General features: G+C 49.7%; 2 protein-coding genes across 12 annotated transcripts in view; one reads left to right on the top strand and one right to left on the bottom strand.

Annotated features, from left to right (window-relative positions):
* The window catches only part of si:dkey-28a3.2 (uncharacterized), an 8,269-nt gene extending 3,204 nt beyond the window's left edge, over window positions 1-5,065 (top strand). For 7 of the 8 annotated variants that reach the window (XM_061763105.1, XM_061763101.1, XM_061763099.1 and 4 more), the window contains 6 exons: window positions 571-2,372; window positions 2,850-3,296; window positions 3,762-3,820; window positions 3,885-3,934; window positions 4,004-4,315; window positions 4,801-5,065. In XM_061763105.1, the coding sequence (XP_061619089.1) occupies window positions 690-2,372; window positions 2,850-3,296; window positions 3,762-3,820; window positions 3,885-3,934; window positions 4,004-4,315; window positions 4,801-4,817 (2,568 nt within the window). In that variant the 5' untranslated portion in view covers window positions 571-689 and the 3' untranslated portion in view covers window positions 4,818-5,065. Of the gene's footprint in view, window positions 1-570; window positions 2,373-2,849; window positions 3,297-3,761; window positions 3,821-3,884; window positions 4,316-4,800 lie in introns of those variants that run through there. The other variant, XM_061763106.1, reaches the window with a different exon arrangement.
* Window positions 4,664-12,040, bottom strand: ecsit (ECSIT signaling integrator). 4 transcript variants are annotated; one of them, XM_061763118.1, is made up of 8 exons: window positions 11,774-11,843; window positions 8,417-8,494; window positions 8,002-8,110; window positions 7,457-7,832; window positions 7,169-7,392; window positions 6,528-6,734; window positions 5,687-5,792; window positions 4,664-5,612 (listed from the first exon to the last, which is right to left on the bottom strand). In XM_061763118.1, exons 3-8 carry the CDS (start codon window positions 8,101-8,103, stop codon window positions 5,386-5,388), a joined length of 1,242 nt encoding a protein of 413 aa, XP_061619102.1. In that variant the 5' UTR covers window positions 8,104-8,110; window positions 8,417-8,494; window positions 11,774-11,843; the 3' UTR covers window positions 4,664-5,385. The 4 variants fall into 4 exon arrangements, with proteins under 4 accessions (XP_061619102.1, XP_061619100.1, XP_061619101.1 ...); XM_061763116.1 differs by lacking the exon at window positions 8,417-8,494 and having other exon boundaries at window positions 11,774-11,971; XM_061763117.1 differs by lacking the exon at window positions 11,774-11,843 and having other exon boundaries at window positions 8,417-8,768.

The raw sequence follows: 12,040 nt of genomic DNA, 5'->3' as shown, positions 1-12,040 counted from the left end.
TTTCCTTTTTTATCAGTTATCTTTTTTCTTTATATTTTTTAAACATGCACATTTGATTTTTTTTTTAATTATTTCCAAAAACAGAATTTTGTTTTTATTTTCCTTTTATATTTTTACACATGAATAATTTTTTTTATTTCTTCATTATTGTTTTGTCTTTTTTACACACATGCTTTAGTTTTTTTTTGTATTATTCTTTCACACAGACATTTTTAGAATTTTATTTTACCAATAAAATATAACGAACAAATGGTAAATGCAAATGTCTGGTACTTAAAAGTGAAATACAACTGAACTCTACTTAACGGTGTACTGTTGTTGAACAGTAAGTTCAAGCAGGCTATATGCGATCGCGACGAGCTGCAGTCTGTCTGTTTGTATTTCATGTTTTAAAAACTGTAAATGTTATTTATATTGAATTCCTCGACTCTTTCGTGTACCGCTCGAGGGAGCCCTTGTACCTCTCGTGGTACTGGCACCGCACATTTCTCAAGTGCACGATTGAACGAATTGGCATTTTCCCGCACGAGATCGCGTTGGCTCATGCATGATGTGCTCTCTGTTCCGTAGGACACACGACTCTTTGCGTGATACTAACACGAGCGCAGGTCCACACATCAGAACAAAACCTTCCCGGGCGGAAGGAATGAAGGAATCTATGGGACGGGACCTCCCGGGCCGGCAGTAGCATGCCGACGGTCAAAAGCGAAGGTGGCTCGGCGTTCCAGTTGGATGACGCCACCCCGGCCAGTTCCGCTTCTTCAGCGCTCCTTGCTAAAACCACCCGGACTGTCGGGACGATGACCAACGGCGGCCGGACGCGAGTCTTCACGCGGATCAAGGCCGAGCGCTCGTCGGCAACCGGGAACGCCCTCGCGCCCGAGTCCGAGGAAGAGCAAGTGGCCCGTCGCCGGGAGCAATGGAGGCTCAAAAAGCGAGCGCAGCGGGCCAAGGTGGCGGCGAGGCTCGCCAAAACCAGAGAGAAAGTCACACCGGTGATAACCGCGTCTGCCCAATTTCTCCTTCGTGACGCCAACCGGCGAGGTGGCCAAACACCAAGGCAGACTTCGCACAAATCCGCACAAATGGCGAGAGAATCGACAAGACGGACTCCGAATTTTGTTCCTCCGTCCGACGTCTCTCGATGCAGAACGCCTCGGCAGAGACTTTTGGAAGCTCAAAGACATCTAAAAGTCAAATCCCTGTCCACGCCCTTGGCGTTTAATATCAGAAGCGTTCCCCCGATGGACACCAGGGACACTCCGGAGCAGATCATAGCCAAACAGAGGGAGTACTGGCGGGTTAAAAAGCGGGAGCAGCGGGCCAAGATGTCGATGGAGGCGAAGGCCCGGCTCAAGGAGAAGGACTCCCTGATGCGCCGAGTCCGACGCTACCAGCACATCCTGGAGGAGATGAGGAGGGCCAGGGCGTCGGGGGGCGGCCCGGAGACCCTCGGGGGCGGCTTCATCGAAGAGGACGGGACGGTGTCTGCCGGCGCTCCCCGGATGCGTTCCTTGAATGGCAGCACGGGGAAAGATGGGCTCGGGGTTTCTGGTAGCAAAGTCCCCATACGAGCGCCCACCCGAAGCACAAAGACCGAACCCGTCCAACCTTTTAGTCACCTCACCCTCACTCGTCCTCAGGGCCCACGCAAGTCCACTTTTCCCGAAGTAGCCACCTGGGCCGGCCGGGCCGGCTGCGTCATGAAAATGCTCGTTTCGGATAAAGCGTTGACCAAGGAAGACCGCGTGGCCAAGAAGCGCGAGTACTGGAGAGTGATGAAGCGGCAACAGCGGGCAGCGCGTGCGGCCCAGCTGAGGCAAGGGTTCGCCGAGTCCAGACTCGCCGCGCCGGCCAGAAGGAGCAAAGACTTGAGACCGGCTGCGGCGTACCGAGCGCCTCTCCTGAACCGGAGCGAGCCGACTAACGCCATCAAACGGGAGCCTGACCTAAACCCCGCCCCTGAGCAGCCCATCTGTCCAGACCTCAAACCTCTGGCGCCCAAGCCCGAACCCGACCCGGCTCCGGCCGCGGATTGCCAGACGACCACTCTGCTGGCCGTGGCCTCCATGAAGAAGCTCCTTGAGGAGTCTCTGAGCACGGTGAGCGACGCCAAATGCCAAGAGCCCGACGTCGGAACGAAGGTAAAAGAGGAGCCCGACGGAACGGAGGTGGCCCACGTCGCCCGTGCTCGAGAATCCGACGCGGCCCCGCGGCGACGCCCCGGCGCAGCGAGCAGCCTGCAAAAGAAGCGGGAGTACTGGAAGCTGATGAAGAGGCAGCAGAGGGCCCGGCTGAAGGAGAGGCGCGGCGAGGGCGGCGGCGGCGGCGATGCTGGTGGCGGTGGGCGTCTTCATCTGAGGGGCAACCAGGTGACACCCGAGCTTTCTTACACATTTCTTTGTTTGAGCACCGCATTCAACAGTCTACGGTGCCTCGGTTATTGGAGTTGTGTGTGTGCGCGCACGTCCCTGTCCACTCCAGCTGAAACCCGATTCGTTGCTGCAAACGTCTTTTCGGGATTTGACACTGCGGGCGAGCAAAAAATAGCTTTCACGAGCCGGGCCCCTCTCAAGAGATGCAGTCGTGCTGTGTGGACAAAAGTCTAGGGACGCAATAATGGATCAATCAGTCAGTCGATATTCAATGTCACCTTAACCGTTCTTTCATCCAATCTCAATAGTGTTGAGGTCAGGGGTTGATAGCGGCATGAGTTTTTCTCCCTTTTTGCCCAGAGCAGCCATAGATTCAGTGGTATTTACTGCAATGTGACACTTTGAAGGGCGTTTTGTTTCTTGTGTCTTTGTTTTACTTTTCACGTCATGTATTTGTGTTGTTTTGTCTCGTAGACTCCGACTCTCGCCGTGCGCTCGATAAATGTTGCGAAGACGCCACTGAAGCTCCTTCCTAAGCCTTCCTTGTCTTCGGGGAGCAGCATTCGCCCCGTCCGCGCGCCTTCGGGTATTAATGAATGCGTGGACTTGGACCCGGACCTCCCTACTCTGAAACCCCCTGACAACCCGCTTTCCAGCATAAACCTGCACCCCATCGAACCCCCCGCTCGACCTGTGCGCTCCGCTCCCTTGAAACGGTTCTGGGCGTCCCCGGCGCCGCTCAACGCCACGGGGCCTCCCAAGCGCCGCCCCGGGGAGTCTGAGGAGGACTTTCTGAAAAGGAAGCGCGAGTACTGGAGGATCAAAAAGAAGGAGCAGAGAGCCAGGAAGGCTGTGGGCGAGAAGGCGATCGCCCCGAGGAGAGGGTCCTGCATGCCGCCCGTTCAGAACCGGCACGTTCAGGTACAAAATAGGGTTGGAGAAAGTCAAGGGAGGTGGGGAGGAGGGCTGCTTGCTAATGTATAGGCTGCTAAAGTAGGCCATCTGGGGTCACCATGGCAACAGCAGACACTAATCTCCTTCTTTTAAGCCAGCGTAGTACAATGATTCACAACCATGGCGCCACCACATACAAATAATATGCTGTATCTTTTATCTTCTTTCTATGCCAGCGACATACAGAACAATTAAATGCGCTTCCACCAGAAGGTCGAATCAACGTGCACGTCCACCTTGCAGTCCTAATACGTTGTGTCTAAAAAGTGTGTTTTAATAAGTTGAAATGGCTTTAAAGCATCTATGTTGCGGCTCTATAAGCCTTGAAGCAACGGACTGAACACAAACTGTACAGCGACACACATAGACTGTATTGCCTTTTTTGATGCACCACATTGCATTTGTTCATCTTTCTGTCCAATCACCGCACAGGATCTTTGTCAGCGGGCGATGTGCGACCCTTTGAGTGAGGCGTCAGAACATCTCATCAGGTAGAAAACTCGTATTTTATTGGCCTGCTGTTTGTTTTCTGCAATTTTTCTTTTTCTTTCACAGCAATTCAGCGGACAGCGGGGCCTACTCTCACTACGCAGCACCACTACAAGGTGACGTATTGCAGACGTAAGTTATAGGAAAAAAAGATCAACGTTAATATTCCTCGACCGCGTCGCCAGATGAGCTTCTGTTAGCCGAGGACGGGCGCCCCCGCGGCGACGAAGGCCCCGTGTCCGAGGCCACGTGGAGGCACTCGTACCTCATGGACTACGACCCCCTCAACCAGCTGCTGGTGTGCATGGCGTGCGGCGAGCTGCAGCACTCGCACAGCCTGGAGGGCGCGGTGGCGCACATCGACGAGGCCCACCCGCACACCCGCGCCCTGGAGCCTGCCGAGCGACGCCGCATCCTGGAGGCCTGGGACGAGCAGGTGTCGCGACGCGAGCGCTTCTTCACCAGGCAGCTGCAGCAGCGCGGCGCGACTCTGGCAGGTAAGAATGCTCTTCTTTATCTGCCTTGATGCAACAACATGAGCAGATGCTGTGCTGTAAGATTGGCGTTATGTAACCTCGAATGACGATGTATACGGTATTTTTGTTCAAAAAAGAAATTCATTTGCGTGTGACTCAGGGAGCAAACGAGGTCGTCACAATAAAGGCGTATTAAAGAGTTTCTGTCCCGCAAGTGCATTGTATTGTGTAGAGCAACCTGTTGAGAAGCCACTTTATTCAAACTAAAACTTTTAAGAAAATCAACCGTCTGTCTCAGGTTGATTCCGATAAAGGCTTCTTAAGGAATATCTGTCACACAAATGCATCGCAAAAACAGCAGGCGCTCGATAACTTGGAACACACTTTATTGTTCATTTCAATATACTCTTGGTACCTGCCAAATACATCAACTGTTTTGTTTACAGTACATGGCATAATTGCGGCAGAGGTATTGATCAATAACTCCCCCACACTTGTTTTCACAGAAACGTACAGGAACTGAACTGCGGGATAAGACCAAGAAATTGAACCTTCTCTCCCATAATGACGGCGATCCATCGAGGCGTCGTTTGTTTTGAGGACGCCATCGATGATCACGCCGCACTTGACTTGACAACCTTTTGCGTCAACCTCTGCAGCGGAGCGAGCCGTTTGAGCGTCTCAAAGTGAACTTGTGACTTGTTTACTGGTTAAACAGGAACATTTTCAAATGCCCCTTTTTCCACAATTAAATCTTGTTTACCTTTGGCATCATTTGGTCTTCTTTTGCTGCAATACAAAAAACATTTTGAGGACTAAGAAGACGGTCAGCGAGATGCGTGGGCGGCACGTCTGAGGTCCGGGGTTGGAGTCTCGGCTCTGGACACTTAGTGTGGGTTTTCTCCTGGTAGTCCGGTTTCCTCCCACGTCCACAATGTTAGGATCACTGAAAACTCTAAACCGGCCCTGCCAATGGCTGCCGACCCGACTCTCGCCCAAAGGTCAGCTGGCACAAGCTCAAGTTCACTCATGAGCCTAATGAGGACAAGCATTATTGAAAATGGATGGCTAGCTGAGTCCTACAGACACATTCAGTTCCGTCTCCTCCTGGCCTCCTCCTCTTCCTCGGGTTCCTCAGCCGGCGACTCATCTCTCCGGGTCTCCGCCCGGAGCTCGCTGGCGCCGGCTTGCAGGCGGAACAGGGTGGGGATGTGACCCAGGACGGGGTTGCTCTCCTGCAGACCCGAGATCCACCGGTTGAGGGTGGCCCGGTCCCCCTGGCTGGTCATGCACATGGCAAACACCGGACCTTCATCCACTAGGGAAAACACACACCATTGTGTTAGCGAAGATTTTTTTAAAAATATTGTATCCAAAATATGATCATCTTACAGTCTTCTACATCGAAGGTCTCAATGTCCCCAAGGTCCCGATCCAAGTCTAGTTGTAGTTGCAGAGGGTAGTTAAAACACCGCTCTGGATCATAAGGCTCCTCCACCTAAAATAAAAAAAAAAACACACAATCACAAATACTTCTTACATAAGCGGACTTTTCAGGTATGTGTAATTTACAGAAGTACAGTGAACTCCTGCATATTCACAGTTGGAGCATTTGCAAATTGAGCAGATTTTCATTTTGGAACCTGAAAAGCATTCCAATTCACTGAAGCCAAAGCAATAAAAGCGTTACTTCGGCGCCATCTTGGTCCCAGGGAACGACACTTGAATTCGACTAAAATAGCGCTGTGCCACCATCTTGTGGCAATTAAAAGTTTTTTTTTTTTTTTTTTTTTTTTAGGGGAACATCAATTACATGCAGATTATGGCAATTTGTGGCTCTATTTGCAAGGGTTTTACTCTCTACGTTTGAAAATGTATATCGATACTTTCTAGTCCTTTGTCAAAAGAGGCTCGTGACTTTTTTTCAACCTCCGCAGAAGACGCCACGACGTGGCCTTATTTAAGAGAATTGTTTGACGTCGGCCCCAAGAATGATTGGTGGCGAAAGCTTTGCTTTAGCCTAAAAAAACAACAACAAAAAAACTACCAGCTGCGGGCATTCAAAATTCTCTGTCACATACAGGTATGGCATTTTTTCTGTTATTATCATGAGCCAATTTAGATTAGTTTTTGTAACATTACAAAATCCCTTTTTACTTTTAAACTTAAGTCCTGTGTGTCTTTTTGAGTTCTTTATCCACCTCTGCTCATGAGCAGGCCTCGGCTCGCCCACCTTCTCGCCGGGTGGCACGGGTTCAGCCCGGAGGACGTAGTAGTGCACGCACGTCTTTCTCAGCCACAGCGGAAAGGGTCCCTCCACGAACACGGGCCTGCCGGGGTCGTGCTTGCCGAGGAGCTCCATCTGGTCGGGGCTCTGGATGCCTACGATGTGGGGCAGCCCGATCTGGTCTCCGCTATCTGTGACGTCTGTGCGCGGCATCTGGTGAGGAGATGACTGTTATTACGCTTTATTGCTGCTTGGGCTGGCCAATGTGGCTTTAAAACCAAAATCTGTGTACTAAGCGGTCTTTTGGGTCCACCCCTTCGTGTAGAGTTATACAGGAGAGGCAACGCCACCTCGGCAAAAGATTTGCGGCATGTCAGGAAAAGCCTACTAAAACATCTGTACTTTAAGGTTAATCAGAGGCACTTTAAATGGTGGCATGCGTGTGCTGACTCCCATTTAATGAGTTGGAATTTGATTCTGAACGAAGCCACATGACTAGTTATGAGGCTGTCCAGACTTATGAAACCACATTGCAGTTTGTTTTGAGTTCCCCTCGCTGTAAGATGTGTTTGTTTTTTTTCCCAACTGAATAATGTTTAAAATTGGATTAATGGCCCAGCCCTAACTGGAAGCTTCCGCAGAGGTACCTGATAAACGCTGACTTTGGCGTCCAGGTGGTTCGCGATCCGCTTCAGGCTGAAGCGGGCCAGGTCCACCGGGTCTTCGGGCAACTGATGCGGGATGGGGAAGGGGTTGGCGTGTTTGAATTTCGGGAACCAGTACATGATGCGCTGGTACTTCCTCACTGGGTGGCCCTTCTCACCAAAAATCCGCACCAGCAGGACCTTCGTTTCCACGTTGGGCATGACACCTGAAGAAACCGACAATGAATTCAGCTTGCCAATTTGAGCACGTTGTCAAAGTGTGACACGCACCATAGTTCTCCATTTGTTCCAGTAGCTGCACTGCGCACTCCTGCTGCCGGGGGTAGTGGTTGAACATGCGCTGAATGAAGTTCCTGGGCACGAACACCTCCTTGGGAAAGACGTCCAGCAGCTGGTTGTAGACCGCCAGATCGCGCTCCACGCCGAACTCGGGCATCTTCTTGAGTGCGGCGTAGATGAACTCCACGTGGCCCCGTCGCCTCACGTCGGCCTTGGCGAACACCTCCAGCGCTTCGGCGAAGGAGGCTTTGGTTTTGCGCTCCGTGGCGAACGGGTCGCCCGGGACCACGGACCTCTTGCCGGGGTCCTCGCCGACGAACTCCGCGGGCACGGGGCCGCCTTTGTTACCGCGGAAACGCCTCACCGCCTGTACAAAGACGTAGTATGAATGCGTGTCGACGCTTGACCTAAGGGGTTTTCAAACTTTCTCCACCCAAGTACCGCTAAAAAAAAATGACTTAGCTGCCCAAGTACCCCCAACATGACCAACAATAATGTTTGTAAGCCACACCTCAGTTTGAGAACCACCGCTTTACCTGCTCGTGCTGTGGATTGCGTGGCAAAGTGGGGCGAGCGAGCCGGGCTGCGGTGTGGGCGGACTGGCCCAGCAGCTGGAGCAGGCATCGTGTGCACTTCATGATCCAGCTGCAGTGGGAAGAAAGCACATAACAGTCGATTACACATACTATTGTTATGCGCTATATTAATACATTATTTTACACAGTCAGTGTAGCCAACTCAGCCATTTAGTCGCTATCTTTAACCACTTTTTTTTTTTTTTTTTTAACTTTAATTCCTGGAAAATATAATGCAGCCCTATGGGGGGCACAAGTCAGTGCAAACTGTAGGCCGGTCCCAAGCCCGGATAAATGCAGAGGGTTGCGTCAGGAAGGGCATCCGGCTTAAAACCTTGCCAAACAAATATGAGCGTTCATCCAAATAATTCCATACCGGATCGGTCGTGGCCCGGGTTAACAACGTCCGCCACCGGCGCCGTCAACCTGCAGGGCGCTGTTGGAAATCCAGCTACTGTGGGTCGAAGTCAAAGTCAAAGAAGAAGAAGAAGAAGAGGTGGAAAGCGGGTTCTTCGGCAGAAAGAGAAGAGGAAAACACAGAGCCTAGAACTGAATGTGGGGACTTTGAATGTTGGGACTATGACAGGAAAATCTCGGGAGTTGGTTGACATGATGATTAGGAGAAAGGTTGATATATTGTGTGTCCAGGAGACCAGGTGGAAAGGCAGTAAGGCTAGAAGTTTAGGGGCAGGGTTTAAATTATTTTACCATGGTGTAGATGGGAAGAGAAATGGAGTCGGGGTTATTTTAAAAGAAGAGTTGGCTAAGAATGTCTTGGAGGTGAAAAGAGTATCAGATCGAGTGATGAGGCTGAAATTTGAAATTGAGGGTGTTATGTGTAATGTGATTAGTGGCTATGCCCCACAGGTAGGATGTGACCTAGAGGTGAAAGAGAAATTCTGGAAGGAGCTAGATGATGTAGTTCTGAGCATCCCAGACAGAGAGAGAGTCGTAATTGGTGCAGATTGTAATGGACATGTTGGTGAAGGTAATAAGGGTGATGAAGAAGTGATGGGTAAGTACGGTATCCAGGAAAGGAACTTGGAGGGACAGATGGTGGTAGACTTTGCAACAAGGATGCAAATGGCTGTAGTGAACACTTTTTTCCAGAAGAGGCACGAACATAGGGTGACCTACAAGAGCGGAGGTAGAAGCACACAGGTGGATTACATCTTGTGCAGACGATGTAATCTGAAGGAGGTTACCAACTGTAAGGTAGTGGTAGGGGAGAGTGTGGCTAGACAGCATAGGATGGTGGTGTGTAAGATGACTCTGGTGGTGGGGAGGAAAATTAGGAAGACAAAGGCAGAGAAGAGAACCATGTGGTGGAAGCTGAGACAGGATGAGTGTTGTGCAGCTTTTCGGGAAGAGGTGATACAGGCTCTCGGTGGACGGGAAGAGCTTCCAGAAGACTGGACCACTGCAGCCAAGGTGATCAGAGAAGCAGGCAGGAGAGTACTTGGTGTATCTTCTGGCAGGAAAGGAGAGAAGGAGACTTGGTGGTGGAACCTCACAGTACAGGAAATCATACAAGGAAAACGGTTAGCTAAGAAGAAGTGGGACACTGAGAGGACCGAGGAGAGGCGAAAGGAATACATTGAGATGCGACACAGGGCAAAGGCAAAACAAGAGGCATATGATGACATGTATGGGAGGTTGGACACTAAAGAAGGAGAAAAGGATCTATACAGGCTGGCCAGACAGAGGGATAGAGATGGGAAGGATGTGCAGCAGGTTAGGGTGATTAAGGATAGAGATGGAAATATGTTGACTGGTGCCAGCAGTGTGCTAGGTAGATGGAAAGAATACTTTGAGGAGTTGATGAATGAGGAAAATGATAGAGAAGGGAGAGTAGAAGAGGCAAGTGTGGTGGACCAGGAAGTGGCAATGATTAGTAAGGGGGAAGTTAGAAAGGCATTAAAGAGAATGAAAAATGGAAAGGCAGTTGGTCCTGATGACATTCCTGTGGAGGTATGGAAGCATCTAGGAGAGGTGGCTGTGGAGTTTTTGACCAGCTTGTTCAATAGAATTCTAGTGCGTGAGAAGATGCCTGAGGAATGGAGGAAAAGTGTACTGGTGCCCATTTTTAAGAACAAAGGTGATGTGCAGAGCTGTGGCAACTATAGAGGAATAAAGTTGATGAGCCACACAATGAAGTTATGGGAAAGAGTAGTGGAGGCTAGACTCAGGACAGAAGTGAGTATTTGCGAGCAACAGTATGGTTTCATGCCTAGAAAGAGTACCACAGATGCATTATTTGCCTTGAGGATGTTGATGGAAAAGTACAGAGAAGGTCAGAAGGAGCTACATTGTGTCTTTGTAGATCTAGAGAAAGCCTATGACAGAGTACCCAGAGAGGAACTGTGGTACTGCATGCGGAAGTCTGGAGTGGCAGAGAAGTATGTTAGAATAATACAGGACATGTACGAGGGCAGCAGAACAGCGGTGAGGTGTGCTGTCGGTGTGACAGAAGAATTTAAGGTGGACGTGGGACTGCATCAGGGATCAGCCCTGAGCCCCTTCCTTTTTGCAGTGGTGATGGATAGGCTGACAGATGAGGTTAGACTGGAATCCCCGTGGACCATGATGTTTGCAGATGACACTGTGATCTGCAGTGAAAGCAGGGAGCAGCTGGAGGAACAGTTAGAAAGATGGAGGCATGCACTGGAAAGAAGAGGAATGAAGATTAGCCGAAGTAAAACAGAATATATGTGCATGAATGAGAGGGGTGGTGGGGGAAGAATGAGGCTACAGGGAGAAGAGATGGCAAGGGTAGAGGACTTTAAATACTTGGGGTCAACCGTCCAGAGCAATGGTGAGTGTGGTCAGGAAGTGAAGAAACGGGTCCAAGCAGGTTGGAACGGGTGGAGGAAGGTGTCAGGTGTGCTATGTGACAGAAGAGTCTCTGCTAGGATGAAGGGCAAAGTTTATAAAACAGTGGTGAGGCCAGCCATGATGTACGGATTAGAGACAGTGGCGCTGAAGAGAAAACAGGAAGCAGAGCTGGAGGTGGCGGAAATGAAGATGTTGAGGTTCGCTCTCGGAGTGACCAGGTTGGATAAAATTAGAAATGAGCTCATCAGAGGGACAGCCAAGGTTCGATGTTTTGGAGACAAAGTTAGAGAGAGCAGACTTCAATGGTTTGGACACGTCCAGAGGAGAGAGAGTGAGTATATTGGTAGAAGGATGATGAGGATGGAGCTGCCAGGCAAGAGAGCGAGAGGAAGACCAAAGAGAAGGTTGATGGATGTCGTGAGGGAAGACATGATGGCAGTTGGTGTTCGAGAGGAGGATGCAGATGATAGGCTCTCATGGAAAAGGATGACACGCTGTGGCGACCCCTAACGGGACAAGCCGAAAGGAAAAGAAGAAAGAAGAATTCCTGGAAAATATAAGGGGAGCCATTTTCACCTTGTTTGACAAGAAAGTAGCCCGGTGGAAACACCATCTTACAGACAAAAACACAGCACTTCATGACAAACCAGTGGAACATTTTTTAAGTAACTTTTTCATTTTCCTATATTGAAGTGCAGTGTTCTAGTTCAGACAGTGCATAAGCTTACAGTGGCTTACAATAATTTCAAATATGCCTTTAAGGAATAAAACACTAAACATATGACAGTTTATTCAAACGGTATATCATGAGTATTGTCATAAGAATAAAGGTTAAACAGTAACCTTTCTCTACGTATTATATTGATGTGTGTATTAAACGATTTTTTCCCCCACTCACCGTCCCCTTCAGGTTGCTCTTCATGAGTGTCACCATGTAGAAACGCTGACTGACATCCGGGTTCCACCCCCAAAATGCCGCCGGCCGTGACAACAGGAAAGTCAACATTAGTTCCGGTCTTTTTTTTTGTTGTTGTTGTTGTTTTGGGTTTTTTTTTTGTGGGCAAGCTTATCTACCGGTACAATTATTTACCAATCATAGAAAATTATTACATTATATCAACATATTCAGACTCGTTTTAGCCGTTGTAATGAAATTGGTTCAATA

Source organism: Phyllopteryx taeniolatus, chromosome 23 (assembly GCF_024500385.1).
Source record: "Phyllopteryx taeniolatus isolate TA_2022b chromosome 23, UOR_Ptae_1.2, whole genome shotgun sequence".
NCBI classification, from domain to species: domain Eukaryota; kingdom Metazoa; phylum Chordata; class Actinopteri; order Syngnathiformes; family Syngnathidae; genus Phyllopteryx; species Phyllopteryx taeniolatus.
This window is presented reverse-complemented; position numbering and strand designations above follow the sequence as displayed.

Bases quoted from the DNA above. Each gene is read 5' to 3' on its own strand.
- ecsit (XM_061763116.1), bottom strand. From the start codon at position 8,103: ATGAAGTGCACACGATGCCTGCTCCAGCTGCTGGGCCAGTCCGCCCAC. The intron at 7,833-8,001 runs GTAAAGCGGTGG...GTCTTTGTACAG, and splicing joins GCAATCCACAGCACGAGCAG to GCGGTGAGGCGTTTCCGCGG. The intron at 5,613-5,686 runs GTAAGATGATCA...TGTTTTCCCTAG, and splicing joins GACCTTCGATGTAGAAGACT to TGGATGAAGGTCCGGTGTTT.